This window comes from Biomphalaria glabrata, chromosome 5 (genome assembly GCF_947242115.1).
Source record: "Biomphalaria glabrata chromosome 5, xgBioGlab47.1, whole genome shotgun sequence".
NCBI classification, from domain to species: domain Eukaryota; kingdom Metazoa; phylum Mollusca; class Gastropoda; family Planorbidae; genus Biomphalaria; species Biomphalaria glabrata.
The window spans coordinates 24,225,723-24,251,583 of NC_074715.1; the positions used below are offsets into that span (position 1 = coordinate 24,225,723).

Sequence of the window (25,861 nt, forward strand, 5' to 3'; positions counted from 1 at the left end):
ACGCGGTGTGTAGACCAGGGTAATCTCTTGGATCAAAGAGAGACGTGAGGAAAAGGGGGGGGGGAGGATTAGCTTGCATTCAACCAAGGTGGCGTCAACCGCGGCTGTCAGACATCCTGTCGATAAGATCAAGGTCTGAGCGTATCTTTGCCCCGGTCAAGGGAAGATAAATGAAAGGACTGGCCTAATTTTCTCCAAGGTGGTGGACTAAGTCTAGCCTGGTAGAGAGGAAAAGGTGTGGCGGGTGAATAATTTAGGGGTAGGATGGAGAAATAATTAAAATAAAATAAATAAATAATGAAAAATAATAATTAATGCTGTGATAATTTAGAGTGACTCTGACAGCGAGTTTTTGACTTGTCACAGGCAGTATGGTGCTGAATAACAGTGCGCAGTATGGTGCTGAATAGCTGTGGGCAGTATGGTGCTGAATAGCAGTGGGCAGTATGGTGCTGAATAGCAGTGGGCAGTATGGTGCTGAATAGCAGTGGGCAGTATGGTGCTGAATAGCAGTGCGCAGTATGGTGCTGAATAGCAGTGGGCAGTATGGTGCTGAATAGCAGTGCACAGTATGGTGCTGAATAGCAGTGCACAGTATGGTGCTGAATAGCAGTGCGCAGTATGGTGCTGAATAGCAGTGGGCAGTATGGTGCTGAATAGCAGTGGGCAGTATGGTGCTGAATAGCAGTGCGCAGTATGGTGCTGAATAGCAGTGCGCAGTATGGTGCTGAATAGCAGTGGGCAGTATGGTGCTGAATAGCAGTGCGCAGTATGGTGCTGAATAGCAGTGGGCAGTATGGTGCTGAATAGCAGTGCACAGTATGGTGCTGAATAGCAGTGCACAGTATGGTGCTGAATAGCAGTGCGCAGTATGGTGCTGAATAGCAGTGCGCAGTATGGTGCTGAATAGCAGTGGGCAGTATGGTGCTGAATAGCAGTGGGCAGTATGGTGCTGAATAGCAGTGGGCAGTATGGTGCTGAATAGCAGTGGGCAGTATGGTGCTGAATAGCAGTGGGCAGTATGGTGCTGAATAGCAGTGGGCAGTATGGTGCTGAATAGCAGTGGGCAGTATGGTGCTGAATAGCAGTGGGCAGTATGGTGCTGAATAGCAGTGGGCAGTATGGTGCTGAATAGCAGTGGGCAGTATGGTGCTGAATAGCAGTGCGCAGTATGGTGCTGAATAGCAGTGGGCAGTATGGTGCTGAATAGCAGTGGGCAGTATGGTGCTGAATAGCAGTGGGCAGTATGGTGCTGAATAGCAGTGGGCAGTATGGTGCTGAATAGCAGTGGGCAGTATGTTGCTGAATAGCAGTGGGCAGTATGGTGCTGAATAGCAGTGGGCAGTATGGTGCTGAATAGCAGTGGGCAGTATGGTGCTGAATAGCAGTGGGCAGTATGGTGCTGAATAGCAGTGCGCAGTATGGTGCTGAATAGCAGTGGGCAGTATGGTGCTGAATAGCAGTGGGCAGTATGGTGCTGAATAGCAGTGGGCAGTATGGTGCTGAATAGCAGTGGGCAGTATGGTGCTGAATAGCAGTGGGCAGTATGGTGCTGAATAGCAGTGGGCAGTATGGTGCTGAATAGCAGTGCGCAGTATGGTGCTGAATAGCAGTGGGCAGTATGGTGCTGAATAGCAGTGGGCAGTATGGTGCTGAATAGCAGTGGGCAGTATGGTGCTGAATAGCAGTGGGCAGTATGGTGCTGAATAGCAGTGCGCAGTATGGTGCTGAATAGCAGTGGGCAGTATGGTGCTGAATAGCAGTGGGCAGTATGGTGCTGAATAGCAGTGCGCAGTATGGTGCTGAATAGCAGTGGGCAGTATGGTGCTGAATAGCAGTGCGCAGTATGGTGCTGAATAGCAGTGGGCAGTATGGTGCTGAATAGCAGTGCACAGTATGATGCTGAATAGCAGTGCACAGTATGGTGCTGAATAGCAGTGGGCAGTATGGTGCTGAATAGCAGTGCGCAGTATGGTGCTGAATAGCAGTGCGCAGTATGGTGCTGAATAGCAGTGCACAGTATGGTGCTGAATAGCAGTGCACAGTATGGTGCTGAATAGCAGTGGGCAGTATGGTGCTGAATAGCAGTGGGCAGTTTGGTGCTGAATAGCAGTGCGCAGTATGGTGCTGAATAGCAGTGCACAGTATGGTGCTGAATAGCAGTGGGCAGTATGGTGCTGAATAGCAGTGGGCAGTATGGTGCTGAATAGCAGTGCGCAGTATGGTGCTGAATAGCAGTGCACAGTATGGTGCTGAATAGCAGTGCGCAGTATGGTGCTGAATAGCAGTGCACAGTATGGTGCTGAATAGCAGTGGGCAGTATGGTGCTGAATAGCAGTGGGCAGTATGATGCTGAATAGCAGTGCACAGTATGGTGCTGAATAGCAGTGGGCAGTATGGTGCTGAATAGCAGTGGGCAGTATGATGCTGAATAGCAGTGCACAGTATGGTGCTGAATAGCAGTGCACAGTATGGTGCTGAATAGCAGTGCGCAGGACAGAAAACAAGATGAGCCATACGTTCAGTTTTCACTGCGACCCAGAAATAAATATAAACAACAAACTAATGAGTTGCCTTTTAGAAAAATGCATTCTGGGACTATAAAGCAGCTACTGAAGCTGAGATTACATGTCCCCCTATGTGTACCTCTAGGTGTCATTACTCTCTTACATTCACACTAACTACATCTGTAGTCATGGCTGGTGAAGGAGGTTGTTTACATGTTGCATGACGTCATATTTACTATGACAACGTATGCAATGGCTTTCATAAAATATAATTTCATTTTTCTTTTTCACTTTGAAGTCTACACATTATTTCTAGAATTCGGTAAAGTTTTCAAATTCTCATAAACCTGCCTCCCTAATTAAATCATTAGGTTGTTTTTCTTAATTGGTTTGAAGTTATTTTAATTATCTCTGATCAACGGAGACAAAACATGTCCACCTTTTACGTTCCTTTAAAGACAGGCAATGAACTGGCTTCAAGCTGTCTAACAAAGTTATTATTGGTCTAGTCATAGAGTCTATGTATTAATGACAGCATCGAGAGGCTTCAGCTATTGTCATGTGTAGCAGCCTAGTTAGTGGACAGGATAAAAACAGTTTGGTTGGTTGTCTTATGTCAGTGATTCTCAACCTTTTTGTTGTCGCTACCCCCTAATACGATTACCCAGTAGACAGCGACCCCTTACCGTATTTTTTTTTCGTTCATAGGTCAATGGACATTTTCTAATGTTCTAAAATCGTTCTAGTTATGTCTCTATCTGATTTAGGATGTATGTATTTTCTCTATCTGATTTAGGATGTATGTATTTTCTCTATCTGATTTAGGATGTATGTATTTTCTCTATCTGATTTAGGATGTATGTATTTTCTCTATCTGATTTAGGATGTATGTATTTTCTCTATCTGATTTAGGATGTATGTATTTTCTCTATCTGATTTAGGATGTATGTATTTTCTCTATCTGATTTAGGATGTATGTATTTTCTCTATCTGATTTAGGATGTATGTATTTTCTCTATCTGATTTAGGATGTATGTATTTTCTCTATCTGATTTAGGATGTATGTATTTTCTCTATCTGATTTAGGATGTATGTATTTTCTCTATCTGATTTAGGATGTATGTATTTTCTCTATCTGATTTAGGATGTATGTATTTTCTCTATCTGATTTAGGATGTATGTATTTTCTCTATCTGATTTAGGATGTATGTATTTTCTCTATCTGATTTAGGATGTATGTATTTTCTCTATCTGATTTAGGATGTATGTATTTTCTCTATCTGATTTAGGATGTATGTATTTTCTCTATCTGATTTAGGATGTATGTATTTTCTCTATCTGATTTAGGATGTATGTATTTTCTCTATCTGATTTAGGATGTATGTATTTTCTCTATCTGATTTAGGATGTATGTATTTTCTCTATCTGATTTAGGATGTATGTATTTTCTCTATCTGATTTAGGATGTATGTATTTTCTCTATCTGATTTAGGATGTATGTATTTTCTCTATCTGATTTAGGATGTATGTATTTTCTCTATCTGATTTAGGATGTATGTATTTTCTCTATCTGATTTAGGATGTATGTATTTTCTCTATCTGATTTAGGATGTATGTATTTTCTCTATCTGATTTAGGATGTATGTATTTTCTCTATCTGATTTAGGATGTATGTATTTTCATTGTCGACCTAACAAATGGGCATTGGACACTGTTAGCAGAGAAGGACTCTGGAAGATTATGTCAAAGTATGGCTGTCCACAAAAATGCATAACCATGGTGAGACTATTTCATGATGGCATGAAGGTTCGTGTCCAGGAAAGTGGAGAACCATCAGAGTTGAACCCCAACCCCCTCCGGCTACGCCCATGATCCCATGTATTAGTGTAAATATTATATTCAAGTGGGATGCGCGGTGGCTGAGTAGCGCTTAACATGCTTAACATGGTGCTATTTTTAATTTCATTTAATTTCAGGATCATAAAGTCGCCTCAGAGTCCAGCCAGCTCTAATGGGTACCTGACGATATTTGGGGAAAAGTAAAGGCGGATGGTCGTTGTGATTTTTACATGACACTCTCGTTAACCGTGGACCACAGAAATAGATGACCTTTACATCATCCGCTCTAGAAATCGTCAGGTCTAAAAGGGAAACTTTTTAAAAAGTTATATGCCACGTGTTTCTAATCAAATCGCTTTATTTTTATGTCATCTTTGTTTGTATCTTTTCTGTGATGTGGCCCGCGACACGAATGTTAGAAATTAAAATGGCCCACCGCCCGAATAAGGTATCACATCGCTATTTTATCTAATTAAAAATTAAATTCAGTATTATTACATATTATGACAGGAGAGACAGAAACTAAGACAGGAGAGACAGAAACTAAGACAGGAGAGACAGAAACTAAGACAGGAGAGATAGAAACTAAGACAAGAGAGACAGAAACTAAGACAGGAGAGACATAATCCAATGTCAAACCAGACTATAAAAACATTAACAGTACACTCTTGTTTATGTTTCCTTTCAAAATTTACAGATTTACAGTTCCAAGTTTTTACGAATGGTTTGATGCGACTTACTGTAACAATGACGAGATGGTTGAAACAGTTATTTATTTATCTACAAGATGGTTGAAACATTTATTTATTTATCTACAAGATGGTTGAAACAGTTATTTATCTACAAGATGGCTGAAACAGTTATTAGTATACAAGATGGTTGAAACAGTTATTTATCTACAAGATGGTTGAAACACTTATATATCTACGAGATGGTTGAAACAGTTATTTATTTATCTACGAGATGGTTGAAACAGTTATTTATTTATCTACAAGATGGTTGAAACAGTTATTTCTTTATCTACAAGATGGTTGAAACAGTTATTTATTTATCTACAAGATGGTTGAAACATTTATTTATTTATCTACAAGATGGTTGAAACAGTTATTTATCTACAAGATGGCTGAAACAGTTATTAGTATACAAGATGGTTGAAACAGTTATTTATCTACAAGATATTTGAAACACTTATATATCTACGAGATGATTGAAACAGTTATTTATTTATCTACGAGATGGTTGAAACAGTTATTTATTTATCTACAAGATGGTTGAAACAGTTATTTATTTATCTACAAGATGGTTGAAACAGTTATTTATTTATCTACAAGATGGTTGAAACATTTATTTATTTATCTACAAGATGGTTGAAACAGTTATTTATCTACAAGATGGCTGAAACAGTTATTAGTATACAAGATGATTGAAACAGTTATTTATCTACAAGATGGTTGAAACACTTATATATCTACGAGATGATTGAAACAGTTATTTATTTATCTACGAGATGGTTGAAACAGTTATTTATTTATCTACAAGATGGTTGAAACATTTATTTATTTATCTACAAGATGGTTGAAACAGTTATTTATCTACAAGATGGCTGAAACAGTTATTAGTATACAAGATGGTTGAAACAGTTATTTATCTACAAGATATTTGAAACACTTATATATCTACGAGATGATTGAAACAGTTATTTATTTATCTACGAGATGGTTGAAACAGTTATTTATTTATCTACAAGATGGTTGAAACAGTTATTTATTTGTCTACAAGATGGTTGAAACATTTATTTATTTATCTACAAGATGGTTGAAACATTTATTTATCTACAAGATGGCCGAAACAGTTATTAGTATACAAGATGGTTGAAACAGTTATTTATCTACAAGATGGTTGAAACACTTATATATCTACGAGATGGTTGAAACAGTTATTTATTTATCTACAAGGTGGTTGAAACATTTATTTATTGACCAGATTAAACAATTTAAAACAGAACCCCTGGGATGACACACTTTCAATAATTTATTTTTTTATTTATAGAATGCAATAATGGTCACGTGGTCATGGAGCTGGGACGTTGGTTACTAAACAATGTTGTTTGTTGTTGATTGTTTCATTAGGAAATGGATAAGAACAACATTAAGTGTTAGAGCAGTGATGTCTGAACTATCTGGTTGATGGCCATTTAATGACCACATTTTCCAATTGGAAGACACAAGCCATTCGCATTCCTAGACCTTCGTTTTGTTCGCTTATCTATTTATAGCATTTTAAACATATTTATAGCACATTTATAATAAGATACTGAGATATTTATGACATAACTTTACATCGTCAGGTCATCATAATATCCTGAGGTCATTAAACATCATGAGGTCACCATAACATTTTAACAGAGTTTGAATAATGTCCGTGATCATGTATTTGTGTGTGTGTGTTTGTGTCAAAATGGTTTGGAGAAAGGGGGAGGGGGCTGCTAATTAATTTCATGTCAGTGATTACTATTTTATTTTCGACCAAGTTTTCGACCCGCGTGTGATGCTTTACTGGTCGATTAGAAAATGAACTTTAACATTAGCGTTTCATTTTACTCAAAAGTGCCAGGGGGGAGGGGCGGATACACCACTAACGGGCATTTTATGGTCCGCAGGCCATAGTTTGGACATCACTGACCTAAATCTCTTTCTAATTTGAACAATACTGGTAATACCAACAGTTGAAGGGAAATATGCTGGATATTGTTTGAGTGGAAATGTTGCATAAATTTCCTGTCTTGACGGAGAGGGTACCTGTTTCTTAACCTAACATTTTCAGGAATATCTGATTCCTACGGACATAAACTACCTTCGCACACTTAGAATGACTCAATCGAGGACACTCCAACACTCTGGATTGCACAAAGAAGGAACTCCTCAATACTGCCAAGAGATGAAAACCGTGCTGGTTTGGTTATATTTTGTAAGACATGACTCAAAAGCCATCCTTCAGGGTAAGACATGACTCAAAAGCCATCCTTCAAGGTAAGACATGACTCAAAAGCCATCCTTCAAGGTAAGACATGACTCAAAAGCCATCCTTCAAGGTAAGACATGACTCAAAAGCCATCCTTCAAGGTAAGACATGACTCAAAAGCCATCCTTCAAGGTAAGACATGACTCAAAAGCCATCCTTCAAGGTAAGACATGACTCAAAAGCCATCCTTCAAGGTAAGACATGACTCAAAAGCCATCCTTCAAGGTAAGACATGACTCAAAAGCCATCCTTCAAGGTAAGACATGACTCAAAAGCCATCCTTCAAGGTAAGACATGACTCAAAAGCCATCCTTCAAGGTAAGACATGACTCAAAAGCCATCCTTCAAGGTAAGACATGACTCAAAAGCCATCCTTCAAGGTAAGACATGACTCAAAAGCCATCCTTCAAGGTAAGACATGACTCAAAAGCCATCCTTCAAGGTAAGACATGACTCAAAAGCCATCCTTCAAGGTAAGACATGACTCAAAAGCCATCCTTCAAGGTAAGACATGACTCAAAAGCCATCCTTCAAGGTAAGACATGACTCAAAAGCCATCCTTCAAGGTAAGACATGACTCAAAAGCCATCCTTCAAGGTAAGACATGACTCAAAAGCCATCCTTCAAGGTAAGACATGACTCAAAAGCCATCCTTCAAGGTAAGACATGACTCAAAAGCCATCCTTCAAGGTAAGACATGACTCAAAAGCCATCCTTCAAGGTAAGACATGACTCAAAAGCCATCCTTCAAGGTAAGACATGACTCAAAAGCCATCCTTCAAGGTAAGACATGACTCAAAAGCCATCCTTCAAGGTAAGACATGACTCAAAAGCCATCCTTCAAGGTAAGACATGACTCAAAAGCCATCCTTCAAGGTAAGACATGACTCAAAAGCCATCCTTCAAGGTAAGACATGACTCAAAAGCCATCCTTCAAGGTAAGACATGACTCAAAAGCCATCCTTCAAGGTAAGACATGACTCAAAAGCCATCCTTCAAGGTAAGACATGACTCAAAAGCCATCCTTCAAGGTAAGACATGACTCAAAAGCCATCCTTCAAGGTAAGACATGACTCAAAAGCCATCCTTCAAGGTAAGACATGACTCAAAAGCCATCCTTCAAGGTAAGACATGACTCAAAAGCCATCCTTCAAGGTAAGACATGACTCAAAAGCCATCCTTCAAGGTAAGACATGACTCAAAAGCCATCCTTCAAAGTAAGACATGACTCAAAAGCCATCCTTCAAGGTAAGACATGACTCAAAAGCCATCCTTCAAGGTAAGACATGACTCAAAAGCCATCCTTCAAGGTACAGTGAAGACAATCTGGCTGCACAACGTAACAGACCGGCCTCTCCTGGTAAAAACAGTTGATGGCTGGAAAAAGTGGAGACTATTTAGTTACACGAACTGTCACAGCACCCCTTTGACGAAAGTCAATGAACAGATGATAGGGGTAGTGATGTTTAAGTGACAGCAGTCAATCAAGCTCTTTTTTTTTTATTGAGGACTAAAACCAGGCCGTGACACGCTTGTCTAGAAACTGTGTTTCTGTTGCTTTCCCACATATCTAAATCATAACATTTGGAGAAAGTAAGTCTGTAGATTACAACAGAAAGAAACAAAAATAAGAAAAAGAATGTGTAGCTAATGATTGATTACGTCAAGCTTTGTTCAGACACATGAAAGCAAAGTTCATATTTGTTTCAGTACGGGGAGGAGGACCACCACTAAGGAGCAAAATATCGATATTTAAAATATAAAAAATCGAACTTTTTTTTATTTCATTATTTGAAAGTTTATCCATTTATCTACAAATTTTGAACATTGAAAAATGTAATTTTTAACTTTAAATATTGTTTTTAGTCATTTTTCTAGAGCATGTATAATATTTATTTCATCTAACTCCGAATCTACATGTAAATAATACCCTTGGTAAAGCATGGAATACTTTTGAGTAGTCATATTCGACCTAGGCATATTTGGCATCAATGAAACCGTTGTTTCTTACACTTTCCTAAAATAACCGTATCTCCAAAGTAATATAAATAGCCTTTCGGCTTTGAACGGAAATCCGTGATCATCGAGAGTGTAAAATATATTTATTTATAGTATCTTATTATTTCCGACAAAATGATTGGTCGGCATTGGGCTTCCGCCCCTATCGACATTAGTTTGAACATATACAAAACATGGTTGTTTACGTTTCATTGATGATATAGTTTTAGATGCTCTACCTGTTGACTTATTATTCAACTTCTAAATCTAGATCAAGCTTGAAAACTAAAAAGAATAGACCTTTGTCAAGATTTGTCATTCTAGATCTAGACATTATAAGACTATTAGCCGGCAGGCTAGGCTGAGATGAGGCCCTATCGACATCGTTCTCATTGATTATTCAATTATGATATATTCCCATCAACTAGATCTAAACACAAACATCCTTACCACATCATGATAACTGATGCCTCTCAACAGTAGCGTATCTAGAGTATTTGATGCCTAGTGCGGTACCTCATCTTGATGCCCCCCCCCCACCAAAAAAAAACAAAAAAAAAAAATAATTAATAACATTGCAAAACCTGTTCAAAATAATATATATTCATAAATCAAATATTGTTAATTCAAAAAAATCACTTTGACATAAACATACTACAAATGAATTTTACGGACTTTTTTGCTGGCAAAAGTATCAATAATTTTATCGAAATCCATTTTTTCCACCAGCTCTTGTTCAATGGACAAAATGGTCAAATTAGTGAGTCATCTTTGATCGCAAATAATTCTTGATCAGTTTAAGTTTGGAAAAACTTCGCATGTAGCGACGCTTACTGCAATAGTCAAAAATATGCGAATCATGATGACGATATTCGGGACTGAATCATCTAGCTGATATTTATTTATAAAATTCAAGAGCTCAACAGGTCTTTGTTTTGGAAGTTTGGAGGCTTCTGATGAAACTGTGACAAACCGTTGAAGCCTCTTTTGCTCCAGCAGAAATTCGTTTTTATCAATGTCGCTAGGAGTACTATCGAGATTGATTTCGACCTGAGGATTTAATATCTGGGAAGGCGGCTAAAATTCATATCTATCTGCTACATCATGAAGTTGCTCGAATCGGATGATTATTTCTTGAACAATCCTGTCCAAGGTAGAATAAATTTCCCTTCGTAGCTCTTCTTTGTGTGTAAGTACAGAGTAGTCACTTTTCTCACCAGGCATTTTTTTTTTTATGGCCAATACGTTTTTGAGGTTCTGTACTGATTCTCAGATCTGAACACACGCTTTCGGCAAAGGTGATGCTGGCTTCAGCGACGTCCTCTCGATTACTACTTAAAAATGCCTCTAATGTTTTTAGTTTGAGTTAGCAGTCTCGAGTAGACAATCCTTGTTTTTGAAGGTAGAATTGCGCATCATTAATTTCAGTTAATACAGGAGCCCAAAATCCAAGATAGGTGAGAAAATTAAAAGACTGAACAGCAACCAATAATCCACCTGCTTCAGATCTAGTCGATGAATTTTCATCTCTGTTAGTTAATCTCGCCAGAGTTTGAGCAGGCAGTAAATAGTGACTTCTAGAATACGTTTTTGGACACCGTAGTTTTGACCTTTCATGACCGCAGCATTATCATAGCCTTGACCCCTGCAGTCCATTATGTCTAAGCCATCCGAACGCAGTTTCTCTAGAATCATCTCAGCGATTCCAGCAGCATACTTGTCCTTTGTGTCGATGAAGTCAATAAAAGACTCACGAACCTGCACCCAGTCATTATCCATGACAACGTACCGTAAAATTTTTTTCGGAAGTTTGATCCAGCTTTGAGATGTCAGGTGTACTGTCAGAAATAATAGAGAAATATTTGGCTTGTTTTACTTGTTGTATGATTTGTTTTTTAGCGTGATCCCCCAATATTGTAATAAATTCATTTTGTATTTGTGGAGACATGTATGTATTCGGTCTGGAACAAAGGTTAGTTCGAAGCACATGCTCCCTCAACAGTGGATCGTACTTTGATAGTAATTTTACTAACTCTCCAGGTTTTCGTCTCTTGTATAATCAAATCTTGGGCCTTGTTGTCCATATTGTTTCCTACTCTCAGGCGAACTTCAAGTTCCGTCCAAGAAAGCGATGACTGAATGTGAGCTCTGCTGGTCTCATGTTTTTCTATTTCCTCCACATTGCGGCCAATTGTCAAAATCATTTGGGCTCTCCACTGATAGAATTCCTATTAGAAGAATTAATACTTGCCCTTCGTGGAGGAGATTGTCAGCCCCACACATAAACATGTCCCTAATAGGGCAAGAGGGAGCCACCAAGAGGCGATTAACACCTGCCATACTCCAAAACTTGGCATCAGCTACACTTAAGTCCTACCCATCAGATGCCATTTTCTGCTAAACCTATGGGTCGGTAATGAGGGACCCCGATAGATCTGGGTATGGGGCCCTTATAGACTACACAGACTGGACAGAACCAGTGATGCCGATTTCTCCGTCTGAGCTTAAAAGGGTTTTGAGGCGCCAGCCAGACTAGTCAGTCTTGAGCACTGTTCATCATTTTGTTTACGTTACAGTATTACAATTAACTAGTTAATTAAAAAAAAAACTCGTAGAAAACAAAGGTTAGCTTATTTAAAAAATTGACATTACAATAGAATTATTTCAAAAATTAAACTATTAAGAATCATAAAGAAATGAATAAACTAAGACAATTGTTTAGAGCTAGTGTTAAGTAATATATTTGTAAACTCAATATCTAGATTAAATCCAATGGACTAAACAATGAAGTAAAAAAAAGTTGGCCTATCTTCTTCTTCTTCTTTATATTACAGAGCATCGATCAGTGTAGTAACAACATGTACCGTGTGTCCGAAATAAATGTAGTAAATTAGATTCAAACTGTTCTATAGCTTACATTGTATGGAAGAAATAGTCAAGGAGATGAAACAAAATAGCGACATGACTAGTTTATAAATCGTTAGTTCATGTTTACAATACAGTAGTTTATGCTTGTTCGTGTCCATACAATTAGTCGTTTTTACTGAAAAGCTCACGGAAATAGGAATTTAATACACGCTGGGATAATTTTGGTGCCCCTCTCCACTTGGTGCCCTGTGCGGCCCGCACCACCCGCACATTGGTAGCTACGCCACTGCCTCTCAATCAAGTAGGCCTATAGCCTATCAAAGCTTGCAATAAATCACTAAATTTACAAAGCCTTCAGGACAGAAGGCTCAAAAGTAAAGTAGCAATCATACATAAAACACTGAACCATAATCTTCAAATACAAAAACAAAATTTAATAAAATACTCTGAAAGACACAAAGATAAAGGCACATTCCTCGTCCCATATGCTAGGACAAATTTGTACAAATACTCCTTCTTCCCTAGTGCTATTAGAGCATGGAATGGGTTGCCTGAGCTAGCCAGGAAAACCAGTGACTTGGCAGATTTTAAGGCATTGGTTAATATGCATGACTAAATGCATGACGCGTAGGACGTAATCATCTTCTTTTTTGAAGTAACGTCTGTATTATATAAGATAAGATAAGATACTCATGTGATCTAGATCTAGCTAGATTATCAACAGTTTCACTACTATAAGATCTGATCTAGACTTAGACCTAATTTTCTTCTCTACAAGTAGTACAAGTACAAGTTCTAGTCTAGAGTCTAGATCTATCATCTTGATACCACTTTGACATTCACTTTGGAAACAAGACTCAACTACCCAGGTAAAATAATTATTATTAAAATAGATCTAGATCTAACTTTCACTGTAAATGTTATCACTATTGTAGAAAAAACAAACATAAATGGATCTAATTTTTTTTTACTGTACAAAGGGCTGGGCTAGTTCTAATTCTAGACTATAAACAATACAATACTTAAATCTCTGGCTATAGATAAATAAAACAAGAAATCACATTGTATTTCTTTGATATTACAGTAACTAATTTTTTTTTTTTTTTAGAAACTATTTTAAAAAAATAATTCAGTTGACTTTACAATCTTTTTGTTCTTTTTATTTTAAAGGTTCTTCGGCATTGATGCAATCAACTGAAATTTTGTGGAAAAGATCAGGGCAGAAGTTTACACAGAGATAAACAACCTTGTCTGATGGAAACACCAGGTTGTTATTGAGAGTTTTATGAACAGATCTGAGCAGGGCAGAAGTTTACACAGAGATAAACAACCTTGTCTGATGGAAACACCAGGTTGTTATTGAGAGTTTTATGAACAGATCTGAGCCACAGTCTGAGCCTCAAGGTAGTGTCGTAAAACAGAACAATTCATCGACCTTACAGGTTTGGAACTACTTGGTTCTCAGCCATGTTTTATTCTGAAGTAAGGATAAGATCAGCCTAGGTGACCTGGGCTAGGATAAGATCAGCCTAGGTGACCTGGGCTAGGATAAGATCAGCCTAGGTGACCTGGGCTAGGATAAGATCAGCCTAGGTGACCTGGGCTAGGATAAGATCAGCCTAGGTGACCTGGGCTAGGATAAGATCAGCCTAGGTGACCTGGGCTAGGATAAGATCAGCCTAGGTGACCTGGGCTAGGATAAGATCAGCCTAGGTGACCTGGGCTAGGATAAGATCAGCCTAGGTGACCTGGGCTAGGATAAGATCAGCCTAGGTGACCTGGGCTAGGATAAGATCAGCCTAGGTGACCTGGGCTAGGATAAGATCAGCCTAGGTGACCTGGGCTAGGATAAGATCAGCCTAGGTGACCTGGGCTAGGATAAGATCAGCCTAGGTGACCTGGGCTAGGATAAGATCAGCCTAGGTGACCTGGGCTAGGGTAAGATCAGCCTAGGTGACCTGGGCTAGGATAAGATCCGCCTAGGTGACCTGGGCTAGGATAAGATCAGCCTAGGTGACCTGGGCTAGGATAAGATCAGCCTAGGTGACCTGGGCTAGGATAAGATCCGACTAGGTGACCTGGGCTAGGATAAGATCCGCCTAGGTGACCTGGGCTAGGATAAGATCAGCCTAGGTGACCTGGGCTAGGATAAGATCAGCCTAGGTGACCTGGGCTAGGATAAGATCAGCCTAGGTGACCTGGGCTAGGGTAAGATCAGCCTAGGTGACCTGGGCTAGGATAAGATCAGCCTAGGTGACCTGGGCTAGGATAAGATCCGCCTAGGTGACCTTGGCTAGGATAAGATCCGCCTAGGTGACCTGGGCTAGGATAAGATCCGCCTAGGTGACCTGGGCTAGGATAAGATCAGCCTAGGTGACCTGGGCTAGGATAAGATCAGCCTAGGTGACCTGGGCTAGGATAAGATCAGCCTAGGTGACCTGGGCTAGGATAAGATCAGCCTAGGTGACCTGGGCTAGGATAAGATCAGCCTAGGTGACCTGGGCTAGGATAAGATCAGCCTAGGTGACCTGGGCTAGGATAAGATCCGCCTAGGTGACCTGGGCTAGGATAAGATCCGCCTAGGTGACCTGGGCTAGGATAAGATCCGCCTAGGTGACCTGGGCTAGGATAAGATCAGCCTAGGTGACCTGGGCTAGGATAAGATCCGCCTAGGTGACCTGGGCTAGGATAAGATCCGCCTAGGTGACCTGGGCTAGGATAAGATCCGCCTAGGTGACCTGGGCTAGGATAAGATCAGCCTAGGTGACCTGGGCTAGGATAAGATCAGCCTAGGTGACCTGGGCTAGGATAAGATCCGCCTAGGTGACCTGGGCTAGGATAAGATCAGCCTAGGTGACCTGGGCTAGGATAAGATCAGCCTAGGTGACCTGGGCTAGGATAAGATCAGCCTAGGTGACCTGGGCTAGGATAAGATCCGCCTAGGTGACCTGGGCTAGGATAAGATCCGCCTAGGTGACCTGGGCTAGGATAAGATCAGCCTAGGTGACCTGGGCTAGGATAAGATCCGCCTAGGTGACCTGGGCTAGGATAAGATCAGCCTAGGTGACCTGGGCTAGGATAAGATCCGCCTAGGTGACCTGGGCTAGGATAAGATCCGCCTAGGTGACCTGGGCTAGGATAAGATCCGCCTAGGTGACCTGGGCTAGGATAAGATCCGCCTAGGTGACCTGGGCTAGGATAAGATCCGCCTAGGTGACCTGGGCTAGGATAAGATCCGCCTAGGTGACCTGGGCTAGGATAAGATCAGCCTAGGTGACCTGGGCTAGGATAAGATCAGCCTAGGTGACCTGGGCTAGGATAAGATCAGCCTAGGTGACCTGGGCTAGGATAAGATCAGCCTAGGTGACCTGGGCTAGGATAAGATCAGCCTAGGTGACCTGGGCTAGGATAAGATCAGCCTAGGTGACCTGGGCTAGGATAAGATCAGCCTAGGTGACCTGGGCTAGGATAAGATCAGCCTAGGTGACCTGGGCTAGGATAAGATCAGCCTAGGTGACCTGGGCTAGGATAAGATCAGCCTAGGTGACCTGGGCTAGGATAAGATCAGCCTAGGTGACCTGGGCTAGGATAAGATCAGCCTAGGTGACCTGGGCTAGGATAAGATCAGCCTAGGTGACCTGGGCTAGGATAAGATCCGCCTAGGTGACCTGGGCTAGGATAAGATCAGCCTAGGTGACCTGGGCTAGGATAAGATCCGCCTAGGTGACCTGGGCTAGGATAAGATCCGCCTAGGTGACCTGGGCTAGGATAAGATCAGCCTAGGTGACCTGGGCTAGGATAAGATCCGCCTAGGTGACCTGGGCTAGGATAAGATCAGCCTAGGTGACCTGGGCTAGGATAAGATCAGCCTAGGTGACCTGGGCTAGGATAAGATCAGCCTAGGTGACCTGGGCTAGGATAAGATCAGCCTAGGTGACCTGGGCTAGGATAAGATCAGCCTAGGTGACCTGGGCTAGGATAAGATCAGCCTAGGTGACCTGGGCTAGGATAAGATCAGCCTAGGTGACCTGGGCTAGGATAAGATCCGCCTAGGTGACCTAGGCTATGGTAATTCAACTAAGAATGCTATAAAAAAAAACGTTCTACATGCTATGCAATAGCTATAAGAAATTATCATCATGTGGACGAAATAAGAAATGCCATTTTAGCCACTATTCGCCACTAGATTTCTTCTACCAAACCACATCACCCAACCGGAGTTTCTTCATGGTGTTATTTTAACTTTGCTGTCGCACTGGACAAAGTTCCTGTAAAAGTATTTAATGTGTTAGCATTTCTTGAAATATGATTCACTTGCTAATCTCTTGGAACATTTGTATCGGCAGTTGTCATATCAAAACCTTTACAGTGGCGCTTCTCGGGAGCCACCCAGAATGCAAATGAGACGATTCACCCAAAAGTAACTAAAGCAAAACAAAATGTATCTAATTTAAAAGAATAAACTTTTCAGTCCTTGGATCTGTTGGAAATTTGGCTCTGGATTTTTGTATGACTGAAAAAATGATTGCATGTTTCCATTACTATTCATAGTCATCAACTTGCAAAAAATGGGACCTAAAGAAAACAACTGTCAAACTCAATATAAAAGAGAAATAAAGCTATTTAACACAGATGTCACTTAAGGAGAGCAGCTTAAGCTTGCAGGGAAATAAAATTAATTGAAAAAATTGGCCCTACTTATGGAAAATACTGTTTATATCATTTAAAAAGACTTGTTTCTTTTTAGGTGTTTTTCTCGATAATCATATTTTTGCTTCGGTCACCTTCTTCAATTTGTATCTACTTTTTTATTTATTGATGGATTCTTATGAAATTTGTAAAATATGTTAACAACATAATGTAGTTCCATTGTATAGAGCCAGTTTTTTAATATTTGTCTTCATTTTTTTTAATTTTCAACATTTTGCCTCCAAAATTGTGATTTTTTATTGAAAAAAACATATCATAAGTTTGAATAAAAATATTAAAAAAGTAAAAAGATTTATTCAATTTCTAAGTCTATAAATTTCTAGATACATTGTTTAAGTATTGAATTCAAGTTATTTCATTCATTTTCAACAAATACTTTAGGAGTAGAATCGGCTTAAAGTTACCTTAAAAAATCCAATATGGCGGCGTTTCCATGGAAACCAAAAAAATTTTAAAGATTTTTTTTTACATTTTTTACATTAGATAAACTCCATATATATGTATACCAAATATGAATGCATTTGGTTAAAAAATAAAAATAGCTTCAGGTGGTCCTCCTCCTCTTAAGACACACAATACACAAACAATTAATTCATTCTCATTTAGTGTGTAAGGGGTGGAGAGGAAAAGCACTTTTACAAAATCATAAAATACTTTTAAAAAAAAAACAACTTATATTAAGTGTATCAATGAGTTTGGATCAGCCATGTCAATCAAATGTGTAATAGATCTCGACTAACAACCTCTGTGCGGTGACAAATATTTGTACCAATTGTTTTTGTTTAACGCATTTTCATGCTTTTAGCTTTTTATCCTGTCTAGTCCAGTTGGAAATGGTTAGGGAGAGAAAGAAGGGTGTATCTGGGTGATCGCTTTTTAAATGCCTTTATAAAAAAAAATAAGGTAAACTCGAGGGCTAAAGCCTACTCAAGCCAATACACTAAACACTATGTCAGCGCAGCGCTTATGCAAATATAAGGTTTTATACGTATCTATATTTATCTTCCAACTTTTAAGCGGCGACCTACAAAGTGTAAAAGCTAATTTAACTTATACCACCACATCTGCCAAGTACAATTTCTTTCCAGTGTTCAATACCAAACAAAATAATTATTTTTTTTTACCGATTCTTGTTTGGTCAGAAAAAAGAAATAATGTGTACAAACTTTTTAGCAGAAAAAAAAAAGAGTCGATATAAGCTTTCTAGAAAGGATGAATTTTATTTTTAAAAAAATATATATATTTAATATTTTTCATGTCAGTAGCGCAATGTTAATTGCTGAAATCATTCAATGGTTTTTTCAAATCTTAATAATTACACTTTTAGCATCACTTTGTGTTTAGACCAAACCCAGTACTCTACCAATTAAAATCACCATTAGAACAGCGGCACTATGAAATGAGTGTAGAGAGATCAATGACAAATCTGCAGATAACCAGGAGACACGCAATGACCGAGCCCAACGATGGCAGTGCATTGATTTCCAATCACGCAACTCTCTCAATCTGTCCAGATCTCAATTGGTGTATCGTTCAAACTTGATTTTCTTTGTCTTGTAAACAAACATGCGCTTTTTGTTGTTGCTGTTGTTGTTGTTTTTTTTTTTGTTTTTTTTTTAACAGTTTCTTTACAGGATTTTAGATTGAGCTGATAAGTGACAGGAACTTGAGAATTCTGTGACTCACGGACTGACAAGGTCGAAAAAAAGAAACTTTGTGGCTATAAATGTCACAAGAGGAAAAAGGGTTTAACCGAGACTAATCGTTATACAAGACTCAACATTGGCCAGCGACGTAGTAACCTGTGGGCAGTTTAGACTAGTAGTTCGTTGCCAAGTCATAGGTCGACGTAATGAAAATTTATTACAATAATACAGAATCTTCCATTCGTTTCCAGTAAACATTTTCAGGTAGTCGATATATAGGACACCATTTTCAGGTATTAGATATATAGGACACCATTTTCAGGTAGTAGATATATAGGACAACATTTTCAGGTAGTAGATATATAGGACACCATTTTCAGGTAGTCGATATATAGGACACCATTTTCAGGTAGTAGATATATAGGACAACATTTTCAGGTAGTCGATATATAGGACACCATTTTCAGGTAGTAGATATATAGGACACCATTTTCAGGTAGTAGATATATAGGACACCATTTTCAGGTAGTAGATATATAGGACACCATTTTCAGGAAGAAGATATATAGGACAACATTTTCAGGTAGTAGATATATAGGACACCATTTTCAGGTATTAGATATATAGGACACCATTTTCAGGTAGTAGATATATAGGACACCATTTTCAGGTAGTAGATATATAGGACACCATTTTCAGGTAGTAGATATATAGGACACCATTTTCAGGAAGAAGATATATAGGACAACATTTTCAGGTAGTAGATATATAGGACAATATTTTCAGGTATTAGATATATAGGACACCATTTTCAGGTAGTAGATATATAGGACACCATTTTCAGGTATTAGATATATAGGACACCATTTTCAGGTAGTAGATATATAGGACACCATTTTCAGGTAGTAGATATATAGGACAACATTTTCAGGTAGTAGATATATAGGACAATATTTTCAGGTAAGGGATATATAGGACAATATTTTCAGGTATTAGATATATAGGACAATATTTTCAGGTATTAGATATATAGGACAATATTTTCAGGTATTAGATATATAGGACAACATTTTCAGGTAGTAGATATATAGGACAATATTTTCAGGTAAGGGATATATAGGACAATATTTTCAGGTATTAGATATATAGGACAATATTTTCAGGTATTAGATATATAGGACAATATTTTCAGGTATTAGATATATAGGAAACAGTTTCAGGTAGTAGATATATAGGACTTTTTTTTTTTTATTTATTCTGAAAATTTTCATTTTGGACACACGTTTATTGTAATACAGACAAATGCACAGAATTAACTTATCGAAATGTTAGCTGAATATTTGTTCACATCTTTGTAAAGCTTGAGTTTACTTTTGGTACTGAGCTCTCTCCGTCAGTGTCGTCTGCTTGGCATTGAAGGGAAATATTTGCGTCTAGAGACCAATCCATCACACACACACACATCAATGAGGTCGTTACTGGGGAAAAGGATGTGGACCGCACTTGCTGAACTCCGTGAGGGGACGACACCACTAGTGGAACACGATCATGATGAATGTTACACAAAGAGACGTATTTGTTTTCAAGAGGAGACAGTTGCCAGATACTCGGCATTAAGTACGTTTCATAAAAGTCATTTTTCTTTCCTCCCCAATAAATTGTTTTTGATTCCAACTCTTCAGAACGCGAAAGACCTAGATGTACTTTATAGCTGACTGAAATACCTACAACAATACTTTCAACTAGCTTGCTCGGGAACAAATAGTAGATCAATCTAGTTGTTATTTCAAACGTGTCGAAATAAAAAAAAACGGAAGTCGAAATAATATCGCAATTTTTTTTTAAATTAGACAAATTACTATTGTCTGGGCGATATCATTCCGACCACAGCTAATGTCCGGGCATTCATCACATTTCTAGGATATGATCTATAGTTGCTCCGGGACTGAAGATGGCCATACATGTTACTTGCATAGACATAAATAAATATAGACTAGCCGAAGGAAGTAACTTCATGTAACTTGAAAACATGTACATCTATTGTATTTGGATTTCCGAATTTGAAAATTGCATGATCTTCAGTCTTAGAGATTTAAAAAAAACACTAGTTGAAATAATGTAATATAGGTTATGGTTGAAATAAATATGAATACTTAACTTTTATACTGCTCATAAATGCTGTATAATTAAGTACACAAAATTGCAAGTCACAAATTTTCGTTTCATAAAATTCTTTAATCGGCCAGTCTATATTTATTTATGTCTATGGTTACTTGTTTGTGTTGAGTGGCTGATTTTCTGCATGTAAATATAAGTCGTGCATTAGGTATATATGTCAGTGTTGAGTACTAATTTCGTGCATGTAAGTATATATGTCAGTGTTGAGTTTTAGCTACGTGCATGTAAGTATATATCTATATGTTAATGTTGAGTTTTATCTTCGTGCATGTAAGTATGTATGTCAGTGTTGAGTATTAGCTTTGTGCATGTAAGTATGTATGTCAGTGTTGAGTATTAGCTTTGTGCATGTAAGTATGTATGTCAGGGTTGAAGGGCTGATGTCGTGGAGCAGCTGATTACATAATAAATGTTTTCTTTCTTACTTTTATGGAAGCGGTAATAATAGCAGGCAGCAGATGTCAGTAGAATGTAGCCCAGTATCTGCATGACCCAACCAGCTTGTGACTTGTTGTCTCGAGTCGATCTTACATGTTACTAAGTGTGGCCACAGTTGGCATCTTTGTATTGGATGAAGTGTGCGCATATATCATTTATCACATATCTGTCGTATGTAAATGGAACTCATTTGTAAACGTTTGAGCGCGTCCTCTCAAGATTGAGGGGAGACAGTTCACATGGTAGATACATTTGAGAGAAGAAAGGGCAGTGGAGTTATAATATGAAGAGATTAGGCAAGTGTTTCTCACATTTTTGTCGCTGGCGCCCCATAAACAAAAGCTCCTTCTTCCCTAGTGCTATTAGAGCATTGAATGGGTTGCCTGATGCAGAATTTAAGTCATTGGTTAACATGCATGACTAGATGCATAACGCGTAGGACGTAATCATCTTCTTGGGTAACGGTGAAGGCTAATGTTTCTAATTTAAATGGACACAAATATTAATAATATTGTTATGACTCTACATTACGCACTGTCATTTGGCGCGACATTGTGTACCAGAGGACACGATAGAGAATAAAGGAAGGAAGATGGCCGATGATTAGAGATGTAAACAAGAAGGCCTGAGATGTGATTCTGGGTTTGGCTCTAGATCCAGTTTATAATTAATAATTAAACGTTCCATTTTATATCACTTTCGTTGAGGTTGATTGCTAAGTTATAGCAATATGTTTAGAATCCAAATGTACGTTTTAAACTGTTATTATAGCCAGTCCATTGGTTTCTGAAAGTATTTCGTGAATAATTAAAAAAAAATGTTTTGTAAACTATACTAGAAAAGGTTCTTTCTGGAGATAATATTGGAGAGGCAACTCAGGTTTCCACTCCATCCGGCAAGAGAGTCTGGGAGAGTGTTGTGAGCTTTCTAGCTGGATCAGTGCGGAGCCTCGATGGCAAGCTTCAGAGCTCACCTCTTGTCATAGAGCGCAAGACGCAAGTAAAAAAAATGAAATTGAAATGTATTCTTGCAATAGATTACACTATTCATTCTAGTAATTAAAAAAAAAAGGTTGCAGACCAAATGAGGTCTAATAAAAGAAAGAAGCAGCACCTATTATGAAAACGTTTTGTCGGATATAACGCGCGTCAGTCTGTAATGGGGGCCGAACTGTGATCAGCTGATCTCAGGGTTACATAAGACGTCTCGGGCGGACCGTTTTATTTTTTTGTCAAATAAAAATTGTCAAAAAAAGTGTCAACTATGTAAAAGTTGTCAACTCTGTGAAACAGTCGGAAGATGATCAAATTAGTTGGACATTAAAAGGTCGAGAAGAATCACGGACACGGAGTTGCCTTTTTCAACACATTTTGAGTTGCCTTTTTCAACACATTTTGAGTTGCCTTTTTCAAAACATTAGGAGTTGCCTTTTTCAAAACATTAGGAGTTGCCTTTTTCAAAACATTAGGAGTTGCCTTTTTCAAAACATTTTGAGTTGCCTTTTTCAACACATTTTGAGTTGCCTTTTTCAACACATTTTGAGTTGCCTTTTTCAACACATTTTGAGTTGCCTTTTTCAACACATTTTGAGTTGCCTTTTTCAACACATTTTGAGTTGCCTTTTTCAACACATTTTGAGTTGCCTTTTTCAACACATTTTGAGTTGCCTTTTTCAACACATTTTGAGTTGCCTTTTTCAACACATTTTGAGTTGCCTTTTTCAACACATTTTGAGTTGCCTTTTTCAACACATTTTGAGTTGCCTTTTTCAACACATTTTGAGTTGCCTTTTTCAACACATTTTGAGTTGCCTTTTTCAACACATTTTGAGTTGCCTTTTTCAACACATTTTGAGTTGCCTTTTTCAACACATTTTGAGTTGCCTTTTTCAACACATTTTGAGTTGCCTTTTTCAACACATTTTGAGTTGCCTTTTTCAACACATTTTGAGTTGCCTTTTTCAACACATTTTGAGTTGCCTTTTTCAACACATTTTGAGTTGCCTTTTTCAAAACATTTTGAGCCGATATTGTAGAAGACGCCTCTCTTGCGAAAACAGTATACATTTCAAAAGTCTTATTAGAAGATGAAACAACTATTTTAATGTCAAAAATTGGTAATAGTGTCATTTTATTTGGTTAATAGTCAAAAATTGGTAATAGTTTCATTTACTTAGTTAATAGTCAAACATTGGTAATAGTGTCATTTTACTTAGATAATAGTCAAACGTTGGTAATAGTGTCATTTTACTTAGATAATAGTCAAACATTGGTAATAGTGTCATTTTACTTAGTTAATAGTCAAACATTGGTAATAGTGTCATTTTACTTAGTTAATAGTCAAACATTGGTAATAGTGTCATTTTACTTGGTTAATAGACCAAACATAAATTGAAAATACCTTTTTTTTTTACCCTTTGAAAAAAAAAATTTGACTGGCTTCGCCTTCCCCCCCCCCCTTCCCGGCCTTGTTTGTAATTACGACGCACCCCCTCCAGTTCTCCTTGGAGCGGAGAAGGCGGCCAACAGATTGAGAAGCGTTGGATTAGGTTGGGGAAGGATTGGTAGAATAAAAATGAGCGCGCTATTTTTAAATTTCTCATTTTATTTGATTCCTATCTGCTAAATCTCTTCTTTCCCATCCCATGTCATTTGTCAAGCAGATTGAACTCTCAAATCCCTTTGTCTCATTGTGACGTGCATACATCCTCTTGAAGTCATCATTGGTGCATTTTAATTCAGTTTTAGGACAGGGCTAGAACTGTTTTTGAATATATTTGATTTCATTGGTTGGTTGGTTTGTATTGATTCAACAAACTGCAAGAGATATTTATAAATAATAGACTCCAAAAACATTTCATTAACACTACTGTACTCTGGAGAGGCCCGATTTATGAAATAGATGCAGAAAGGAGCGTCTAGGTCAAGGCTAGAAATGTTCTATTTTTTTGTACTATCTGATCATTCTTTTGTTATGCACGACTTTGAACCACGTGATCTGTGTTCTTTGCTTGACAAATTAGAACAATTATTCAATGCAATGTTGATTTCAAATCTTTTTATCTTAACCCTATCGTCCTAGTGTTGCTACATCTCTTTTAGAGAGTTACGTTAGGGTCTGGCAATGATCATGCAATTAACATAACGAATTGAGCTTATGGAAATGTCATACAAATGTCAGGCACTTACAGTGTCGTGTGACATTTGTTTCTTAATAGAGGAAGTGATCTATTCGCTCAAGAGATCCGCACAATATCGCCCAGCATTTGAGCCCCCCCCCCCCCCTCTGATAGATAGTGCTACAACCTGTCGCCACAGTAAAAGAAGTAAAGTTTCCCTGCCATCTATAAGGCAGCTGATAGAAAGATCATATGTTTCTTTTGTCTCGATTAACGAAGGTGTCATGGGGCCAGCACAACGACCAACCACCTTTACTTTCCCCCAACCAATGTCTGTACCCATTAGAGCTGGGTGAACTCAGAGGCACCCAAAGATCCCGAAATTGAAATTCAGTCTTCACCAGAATTCGAACCCAGAACCTCTGTTCGTTTTACCACTCAGCCACCGCGCCACAGTGAAGTAACTTTTTTTCACATTATCTACATCAAAGAATAATTGAACAGTTGTAATCCTGTCCTGTCGTATCTTATAATAACTTGATTGATAGCACACAAAAATATAGACAAATTGATTACAATGTGGTTCTATTAGCATGAAAACAAGTGACCTGAAACAGAAGAGGACGAACATAATAAGAGAATGCAGGAGCGGGAGAAATAGGGCGCTCACAGTCTCCTTTCTGGAAAAATTTCCGAACTTCATTTTAAGATTCAATGTAGTCATCTGGTCACTATTGCAAGTCCCGTAGTGACTTCAGTGCTACTGTGTTGGTCTACTAAACTAATTGTGATGTTTGGTATGATACTTCAAATTAAGCAAATGTATTTTTTATTCTGTCAAGTTTTGTATCCCAGTCCTGACGTTGCAATGGACAAGACTATGCAATGTATTTAGTCAAATTCATTGTCATACATTTTTTTCGCTTTTGAAAAACACAAAAGATCTCTAGTGATCCCTTTGGAAGAAAATGTGAATTCCAGCTAGCCTCCTTTGTTTGAGTCTTTGTTTTCACAAGGACATTTGGCATGGGAAATGTTTTAAAGACCAGGCGCCAGACAAAGCACCAGTCCAAAGAGGCAGCTGGAGATATCTCACAAAGAACGTGGATACACATTGAGACCTAAAGAAAGGTCTTGCCCATGACAGGCGTAGACCACAAACGGACAACAATTGGTAATAGTTGGGGCTGACAAAACATCTAGGTCACAGCGAAGACTGCGTAGGTCACGTGACATAGGCTACTGCACTCCACTTCAAGCTTTGTGCTCGAGGACTTCAGTATTTAGAAACTATTCAAACATTATTATATTTAAAAAAAAAAAAAACAATTATATACTAAAGAATTTATTGCGTAAATATATTGGGGAAATTTCATACATTGTCGCCTAATATTTCGTTTATCTTGAAGTCTAAAAAAAATGTTAGAAATAAATGTCTATGGAAACAAAAACGGTAAATGTTCTAGACAGAGTCACTAATGAAACCCATACTATCAGCCAGCTATGTTCTAGACAGAGTCACTAATGAAACCCATACT

At 38.4% G+C, this 25,861-nt stretch overlaps 1 protein-coding gene across 1 annotated transcript; it reads right to left on the reverse strand.

Annotated features, from left to right (window-relative positions):
- Window positions 1-360: 360 nt before the first annotated feature.
- On the reverse strand, window positions 361-2,517 carry LOC129926307 (zinc finger protein 850-like). The gene has a single exon (XM_056029617.1). The coding sequence runs from the start codon at window positions 2,515-2,517 to the stop codon at window positions 361-363; it is 2,157 nt and encodes a 718-aa protein (XP_055885592.1).
- Between the last annotated feature and the right edge of the window lie 23,344 nt (window positions 2,518-25,861).

What these genes read in the sequence shown, in the direction of transcription:
- LOC129926307 (XM_056029617.1), bottom strand. Translation starts at nt 2,517, where the DNA reads ATGGCTCATCTTGTTTTCTGTCCTGCGCACTGCTATTCAGCACCATAC.